General features: G+C 32.3%; 1 protein-coding gene across 1 annotated transcript; it reads right to left on the reverse strand.

Moving 5' to 3' along the window:
* Nucleotides 1-287: 287 nt before the first annotated feature.
* Nucleotides 288-9,429, reverse strand: LOC140442872 (uncharacterized). The gene is made up of 3 exons (XM_072533835.1): nucleotides 9,279-9,429; nucleotides 4,184-4,391; nucleotides 288-666 (listed from the first exon to the last, which is right to left on the reverse strand). Exons 1-3 carry the CDS (start codon nucleotides 9,375-9,377, stop codon nucleotides 356-358), a joined length of 618 nt encoding a protein of 205 aa, XP_072389936.1. The 5' UTR covers nucleotides 9,378-9,429; the 3' UTR covers nucleotides 288-355.
* Nucleotides 9,430-9,757: the final 328 nt, after the last annotated feature.

A 9,757-nucleotide genomic window follows, 5' to 3' on the forward strand; every position in this document is an offset into this window, starting at 1 on the left:
TGGTTAAATGGCTTCATAATTTCCAAAATTAAGTATAAAAAAGGTTTGGGTTTTATTACTTTAAACAAAATAAGATAAAATAATGGGGTGCTGCGCACACCCTGCGAGTTGACACGTTCCTGAAATAGACGCGATTAACGGAAGGTTAAGAAGAACAACCGACCGGCCTTCCGTCTTAATAATTCCCTCTTTGCCCTATAAAACTATTAAGCAATTATAAAAAAAAAAAATATTTTTATTTATTGCACATAAACATATATACATTTTTTGTGTCAAAAAAACTATACTTTTTAAAAAAATATTTATTAAAGTAAAATATTTACAAATAAATTATACAAAATAAATAACACCTCCTTTACTGCTGCGGAGCATATCCTGAGTAGGCCATCTGTTGTGCTCCATCCGACCTGTCATGGTGGAAATGATGCAAATGGGGATCGTACGTTTGATGGATGATCTGAGGAGGCTCATGATTTACTTTGGTACAAAGTTTCCAAATAGCCATTCCCAAGGAAGAAATGAACGACACGAAGGACAGCTGAGTAGCATTCCAAGCTTTAATTCCCAAAATTCCCAAGGCCAATGGTATAAGGGTCATTGCCTTAATGACGAGGAAAACCAAAATAGGAACGAAGAGTTTCTTCAGCTTTGATTTCTTCTTACGAGCTACAAGAGAAACTACATTAGTTAGTGCAGGTAAAATATAAAGATTATATGTATTATTAAGAAGCTTGCGTTTAACATTGATGTTGTTTAAAATTAATTTACATAGGGTATAGTAATAATCCCGCAATCCGTCTAGGAGAGGACAAACCTCTGGTCCTCCAGGTTGAGGATTAAGGCATCTTAACTCCTCAGTACTTGTAAAAACACAAAAAAGGTTAAAAAACCCAATCAAACGCCTCGGAATAGGACGGCACAACAAAGACGACATAAGCTTCGAAAAAGGACACGATTTTTTGGTACATGGAACGTGCAAGGTATATCAAAAAAACTCAATGAAGTCTTACACGAATTAACAGAACTAAAAATAGACATAGCAGTCATTACTGATACCAAAAAGAAGGGAACCGGCTCTGAAAATCTAGGAAAATATGACCATTTCTATAGTAGAGTACCAAATGGATGTAGAGCTCAACAGGGAATTTCGTTAATGATTCACAGAAGCCTAAGAAAGTTTATAACAACCTGGGAAGCCATAAATGAAAGATTAATTAAAGTAAATATGTGTCTTCACGGATATAAACTAACAATTATGGGTGTATACGCAATAAATAACGACGCACTAGCACGAGGAGATATCGAAAATAAGTCAATCGCGGAAAATAATAATAATGGGGGATATTAACAGTAGAGTAGGAAGAAAAGATGCGGATGAAATAGTAGGAAAATACGGAGAAGACACCATGAACAACAATGGTGAAAGACTCATAGATTTATGCAACCAGAATCAACTCAGAATCTTAATGGATACTTTTCACATAAACTGATACACAGCTATACATGGATTCAAGAAACACGAAACATAAAATTAATAATCGATTATATTGTAACAAAACAAAAAACTCGACTGAGAGTACAAGATGTAAGAGTCCAGAAAAGCGCAACATGCGGTAGCTATTACTATTTATTACGTTCAAAACTACACTTCCCAATCCAAAGACAACAGAGAGAAACACATATAGACATAAACCAGGCAGAAAAGATACAGGAACGAAGATACAACATCAAAAGCCTAGATGAAGAAAGTACCCAAGACTTATTCAAGAATAGATTGGATGAGAAGCTACAAATTCCCGCCCCTATGAATATCGACCAGTTATATGTCATAACAACAACATATAAAAAAATGTTTACACGAAGCAGCATTTGAAGTAATGGGATACGACATAAAAGCCAAGGTAAACAAACCATACTGGTGCGATATCGAAATAGAGGAGAAGAAATAAAATGTAAAAGACAACTATACCAACAATATTTAAGCTCCAAATCATTAGAAGACAAAATAAAATATAAAGAAAAACAAGCAGAAGTACGAAAAAAAATCTCTAAGAAGAAGAACGAGTCTTGGGAAAGAAACTGTCAACGAATAAATACTTATCTAGGAGAAACCAGAAGCACAGAAAGTTGGAAACTGATAAAAAAATTGAGAAAAGGAAAGAATAAAGAAGTAATACAGAGCATAAAACCGGAAGACTGGGAAGAGTATTTCAAAGGACTTTTGGTAGAGAATAGAGTTGAATTTCAAGAACATAGAAATCAAAAACCAAGATAGAATTTCAATAGTCGGGTCGCCAATAAGATTATCAACAATTATATTATGACGCTTATTTCCATGGAAGGTTAGCAATATAAGTGGCTAAAATTATAACTCAAGCGACAGGCCTCTTTCATAGATTATCTTTTGATTTCTTTTTGTTTTTTATTTAATTAATAAACGAATGTGTTGTTCATATCTTATACGATAATCTTGGTACTGCAATTTTCGCTTCTTGATAGTAAAATTTAAGAAATTGTTTTATTTTTTTCGATACGTCTAAAAAGCTGTGCATTGGCACTATGAAGTCTACATTTGTAAAATTTCAACGATTTTTTCAATATTTTCCCCATATTTCTAACAATCAGTGAAGAAACGATACAAAAGGAGCTATCTACTGAGCGAGTACACTGAGAGACTAATTGGGACAGATTCAAAAAAGAACTGGGAGAAATGAATGTTAATGAAAAGAATCTAACAACTTGACTCCGAAGTGAAGGTATTCACAAAATAGATCCAAGATGCAGAATAGAATAACAAAAAATCAAATAGAAGAAAAAATACCCAAAAGGAAGAGATATAATTTCGCAAAATAGAAACCTAAGATGGGCATAGCAACAAAGCAAATATCCACCCTAGAAAACAAAACTAAACCATGCAATGTAAAAACTCTGACGAGAAAATCAAAAAAATAGAACTAAATCTTGGAGTTTACCTAAGCGAACTGAAAATATTCATCAAGCACAACCCTTCAATGAAAAATATAGATGGTAGCTGCGCAGGAAACAATGAACAAATATGACATTGAGGAACTGGCTGATAATTACTAAAACGCAATGAAAATTAAATTTTTTACTTCTAAAGATGTGCAAAAGATGATATGAATCCTAAAAAAGCGCCTGGATTTGATATGATAACGGGACTAATAATAAAACAGCTTACAAAAAAAGCAATCCTGAAAATGACCTATTTAATAAATTTATTATTATTCATATTTCTCTTGCATAAACTATCATAACTATTTGACAAACTCTTGCTAAAAAGATTAAAAACAATAAAAAATGAAAGAAACCTCATACCACTTTATCAGTTTGGATTAAGGAAAAGTCATTCGATCTTAGGTTAAATACATAGAATAACTTAGATCATAGAAAGAGCACTGGAAGGAAAGTAAGTTTTTTAGCGGTTTGTTTATCTGGATGCTTCTTAAGCTTTAAATAGAGTATGGCGTAAAGGTCTTACATACAAACTAAAAAGAATACAACCACAACTATACTCTTATTTATTAGAATCTTTCGTTTTAAACAGATTCGTTAGAGTCAAGCAGAAGCAGGCGTTAAGAAGACATGATAGGCACTTTCGTTGACGATCAGATAATTCCGTCAGTTAAAGAGGACATGAAAAAGAAAACTGCATATCTTAGTAAAGTAGATCAATAAAGCTCACCATATAATCGAACTGATTGTTTAATGAAAATTCTAAACTATTTATTAATAGTAAAATACTGATTTATAAATAAATACTAAGACTAGTATTGACATACAGTGCACAGCGCTGAGGTTGTGGAAAATAGTATTTAAGTAATATAGAGGTTTTAAAATGGGATACTAAGGAGTAGCTTTGCTTTGCTTATGCTTTTATGATACGTAAAAAGCACTGCATTTACCAAAAAGTGAAGATAAAGATAGTGGAACAAATAATTCCCAAGTGTACCAGCAATCATTAACAATGTCTACTTCAATATGGGAATATAGCAGTCAGATAACTCCTCAACAACGCGGATAAATAGTTCATAAATATAATCCATTTGTCCAATTTTTTTTTTATTCTGGAATACAAAATAATTTTGTAATTTCAGTTTTTCTTAATTAGTCAGTAATGACAATAAAACAATTATTGTGTAAATAAATCAAACAGGACCTTTACCTTGAACGTCTGTGCCAAAATTCAACTTAATGCTCATCTCTTCATCGTCCAGATTTTTTCCATGTAACGTCACCTTGGAACCAATAAACGGCAAATCGAACGTTGCTTCATGGTTTTTGATATATCTTTCGATGTGGTCTTCAATGCTGCTGGCATCACTTCTTCCAGTTTCAATGGCGTTGCTTTTTATGTCAACGTCCGATCCAACCTAAAAACAAATGAAAAACAACTATTAAACATAATAAAATATATAGAGTTAAACCGAAGAATTATTATTAAAAAAATTAAGCAATGAAAATATGCAAAATATTTATGCGTTATTCTTATTAAACATAGTTCGATGCAAACTCTTTAAAAATTATTTGGACATTAATAGATCAAATACGACTAAAGAAACAAGGTAAATATTTTTAAATACACAAATAATGATTAGCAATTTTTTAAAAACCATGTGAAAAGTTTTCAGAATGTTTCTTTAGTATAGCTAGCGTAATAAGATATTTTTTTATTTAATTGATGCCTTTGGATAACATTAGAAAAAGCCGCGAAGACAATGGGACTGCAGGTCAACGTATCCAAAACAAAATACATGAAGGTCACGAACAGCACACAAATAGCGGCATCACAAGATCTGGTGACAGAAGCACACACATTTGAAGGGGTCTCGGAGTTTATATATCTCGGAACACAACTAATAACAGCAACCTAGTAAGCGTAGAAATTAAGAGAAGAATATTCCTGGCGAACAGAGCTTACTTTGGACTAAGACTCTTAACATCACACATAATTAGCAGAAAACCCAAGATACTAATATATGAAACTCTTATTAAACCTGTCCTGACATATACGTCAGAGACATGGACTATGGTAAAATGCGAAAAAGAACTGTTAGGCCGCTTTGAAAGAAGAATACTTAGGGACATATACGGAGGAGTACAAGAAAACGGGATATGGCGCAGGTGCTACAATTTTGAGTTGTATCAATGCTATGAAAAATGCAACATCATCCGGTCTATTAAAATTAATAGACTAAGCTGGCTAGGATAGCTTGAAAGAATAGACACTGGAGACCCCCAAAGACAGATATATCAAGAGCCAGTAGGAAACAGGAAGGGAGGCAGGTCAAGATCTAGATTTAAAACTCAATTCGAAGATGACTTGAGGAATCCAGGGGTCAGAAATTGGAAAGCTAGGGCAAAAGATAAGGGGGAATGGAGACTAATTCTTGAACAGGCCAAGACCCACACAGGGTTGTAGAGCCAAAGATGATGATGATGCCTTTGGATAACTTGATCAATTCAGCAACGATAATGTATTTGACTACTTGAATTTGGTAATGATGTATTGACCTATTGCATTTGGTAACTAAATAGTACTTCGCCTAAAGTACATTCATTTAACAAATTCCCATCAGTAAATATGAGCACGTGTTGATATTCGCCGTCTCATTCGTCAAGAGGCTATTAAATATAATTTATTACCTTAAGCCAGCCAGATTCTCATGTTACAGATCCCAACTTGCGAGCATTTTAAATTCAAATTGTATCGTGTTGATTTTTAAGTTATTATATTGTGTTATATTTATGTTATTAGTTATTGTTAAGTTATTTACTGGTCGTGTTATTTTTTAGAGTTTAGTTTAATTGTGATATAATGATTAAATTTCAAGAAATTCTTACACTATCAGTTTCAAAAGTAAATATTTTTAAAAATCATATGATACATAGGTCGTATATCAGTACGACTATGTTTGGCTTACACGTGGTTCTATTGACGATTGGCAATTTGTAAAATGAATAGAGTTTAGAGGTAAATATAATGTAAACATCAGTATTACAAGAATTAGTAGATTCGCAAGAAACCATACTTTCATTCGTTATATTCAGGGCCCTAACCAACTTAAGTGAATATTTAGAACCAACAAGGGATTACATAATATAGGGATACTTTTACGATAAGGTGCCTTTCATAGCGAATTTATTACAACACAAGACAGGCAACGGCTGGGAGGTAAATATATAACATAAGGATAGACAGAGTGAACAAAACTAGATTTATATTCACATTACACATTCCATCCTAAATTTTTCTTTTAGTCCTTTTTAAATATCCAAAAAATTTTGGTTAAGCTTAATATTATGTCGAGAGATATATAAAATAGAAGATTGACACTGAGGAAGATGTATTTGTTCTTTTATCTGATTTTTCAATAGATACTTAATAGCGGCGTCATTACATATGCACCCGAACATCGCATGATTGATATCGTTAGTGTTACTAGTACAATCGCAAAGTTCTGTTTCACTTAAATTAAATCTATGAAAATAGGCTTTCACAGTTGCATAATTAACAAGGCATCTAACAAACAGATGGCCCCCAGAGAGAAAGAAAGAGATTACCACATTGCGAACCAGCAAAATATGGAATATAAGAAGCCGTGCCGTAAAATAAAGATAAAGCTAAAGCTATGCATATTAAAGACTAATATACTTAGAATAAGCATATGGTTTTAGTTGCGATGTGAGTAAAACATGCAAACTAAAACGACATTAAAGTCATAAACTATTTAAAATAGCTAAATATTTGGCCCGAGAGTTTAAACCATTTAAGATGATCATGAAGAAGTAAAAACCAACATAGAGAGCATTGCATAAATAAAAAAATTACTGCTCGGAAATATACAAAGACGCTTTAAAAGATGCGTAAGTCTCAAAATACAAGAAACATGCAATCAAAGAAACAGAATCAATCATTTTACACGCAGAAGTAGAAAAAGCTCTCAACCAACTAAAAAACAAAAAAAAACCCGGGATAGACGGCATACCGGCAGATACTTCAAAAGCAATGAGCAAGATTGGTATAGATGTAATACTGAATAAGTGCAACGTGGTATGGATCACATATGAATGACCTGATGAGTGGTGGAAATTAACCTTTATCCCTATCTATAATAAAGGATGCACTAATACACTAACTGTATGCAGTAATTCCAAAACCATTGTCTTTATTCCTCACGCAAGTAACATGGTGCTAAATATAATCAATAAACATCTAAAAAACTTTCTACGTTCAGATATAGCCGAAGAACAATACGAATTTGTATTAAGAAATGGAAAGCGTGAGCAGATATTAAACACCAGAGATATAATAGACTTAAATAGAAACCTAATGTGTCAATGCTGCTCTCTTTCGTAGATTACATAAGGGCTTTCAAGTCACGCAAAATGGGACCTTCTGAAGTATAATGAAAAATATGGGAGTACCTAAGAACCTAGTTAACCTAATAAAAAATCTGTATGAGAAAACTCAGCCAAAATTAAAGTACACGGAATATATTCAAATGCGTTTAAAACAAAAAAAGGAACTAGACCGTGCTGGACAGAATAAACCCTTGATGATCCCTATTTTATGGATTTAGCATCGCTGCCTACGCGAGCTCCTGGTTTTTCCTTTACTCCCTACTTCGAGGAAACCAGACTCAAACCGTGGTATTATCCTGCCCAAACTCCAAATGCCTTCCACACTCGCTAATCTGTCTTGCCATCGAGACGAGTTATTAATTCGAAAATTAAGAGTGTCCTGGACAGAACAGAGAGCCAAGGTCTCTATTCTGGAAAAGCTTTATTAAATTATTTCGACCACATAGTCAGACGAACAGGGACTAAGGAGCTATTGGTAGTAGAAGAAAAGGCAGAATGCCAAAAACCAAAATTAAGATCTTTAACACGATGGGTAGACCAAATAAATTCGTCCATATGGTACAGGATCGCAGCCAATGGAGAAAGCAAGGTAACGATATTTAGAGTGTCATCACTACCTGATAAGAGTTCAAGAATAAGAAGAGGAGGAGTGCTTAAAAGGGAAGCACTATTTGCTTGCAGGATTCTTATTTAAAAAAATTTATTTTTATATTTGCTTCATAAGTTACAACAAAACCTTTAATATGGTTTAAGAAAACCAAGTTTATGGAAATTCGTCAAAACAATATTGATAACGAAGCCCTAACGATACAGCAAGTCAAAAATAATAGCAGTTCGAGTACCTGGAAATAAATATAAATTATAATTAAATTAAAATTTAAAATTCAAAAACACGTAACAAATTTATAAAAATTAAGGTTTTTTGTAGCAGAGATTTGACATCAATTCCAAAAATACAATTGGCTAAATGTCAGAAGACTTGAGATCTGGACGTATAGATGGATTTTGATAATGGATGCCAACTTCCATGACGAAGATGGCACTTAAAACGAAGAATATATTTTTACTGTATTTTATAATAGTTAAGGATTTGCCACTAAATTTTGATTATTGATGTGGCCTCTTTTTATCTTATTTTAAAGTTGTTCGGTAATTGCGTTGTTTAGTTCATCCAGATTAATTTCTAATGTGTTGCAAATTTATTTTAATATTGTTCCTTTTTCTACCCTTTCTGTATTTTTATATTATTTATATCTTGTTCCATATCCAAGTTCCCATTTTCATGTAAATAAAAACCATTTTCATATTTGAGGTATCCATTTATATTTTAAAAGGTTTTCATTTCCAAAAACTTTTGACTAGGTTTTACAAGATAAAGGAACTTCATATGTGGTCACATCTGCTAATTTGAATAAGTACCATCTCCGATTACAAAAGAACACCACAGATGTAATAATTACAGGAAAACTAAAAGAATTGAGATAAAAAGTGATCATTAGGTATTAATATTTATTTGTAAATAATTGTTAACTGTTATAATTTTAACTAAGGAAATATTTTGCTATGATTAACGAAAAAAAAATGAAATATTTAATGTTTCAAATATAGTTAACCATTTATTAGATTTGTTTGTTTTTATTTTTTTATATTTAATTTAAAATGACACAAAGATAATATTTTTGCTGGAGAAATGATTATTAAATTTAAGAATATAAAATCTATTTGGCAATTAACTCGAAAAACTTTTTTCCCTTTTTTATTTATGAATTAAAAAAAAAACAAAAAAGCGTTAACGATGAAATATTTGCATACTTTCTACTTACAATTTTACCCTCACGACTCACTAAATTAATTTTTTTACACTTTTACCACTAAAACTAAAAAATGTTGATTACTTTTAGAAGCGGCTCCCACTCATTTTCCTGTCCACGGTTTGGCGCTGGGTTTCCAAAAGCAGCCCCCACTAAAACAAAAACCAAAAATATCCGCCCCATTTGCACGTGTCCACGGTCTACGAGAAATATGACTGATTTTTTGTACCCTTTGGTTTATATAGTGCTATAAAGAAAGCACTTTCTTTAAGAGATTCTTTGGACATTGCTTAAAAAATGTGGTGTGCGTCTAAAGCACCTGAAACGAATATTGATTTTGGTAGGTGGCTTATAGAAAATTGTTGTCATGAAAGTATTTAGCGTGGTATTAGTGAAACGATTTATTTATGAAGTGTTGTGTGTTATTATTTCACCTAGATTTTATTATATTGGTCAATCAAAATGTCGGTCTGAATGAATTTAAATTATATATCATAAAAGTAAAAATATTCAATTGTTTTTCGGACGAAGAAGTAAAAGTCACAATAATTATTCGCCATCTA

The sequence above is a fragment of the Diabrotica undecimpunctata genome, chromosome 6 (assembly GCF_040954645.1).
Source record: "Diabrotica undecimpunctata isolate CICGRU chromosome 6, icDiaUnde3, whole genome shotgun sequence".
In the NCBI taxonomy this organism is placed as follows: domain Eukaryota; kingdom Metazoa; phylum Arthropoda; class Insecta; order Coleoptera; family Chrysomelidae; genus Diabrotica; species Diabrotica undecimpunctata.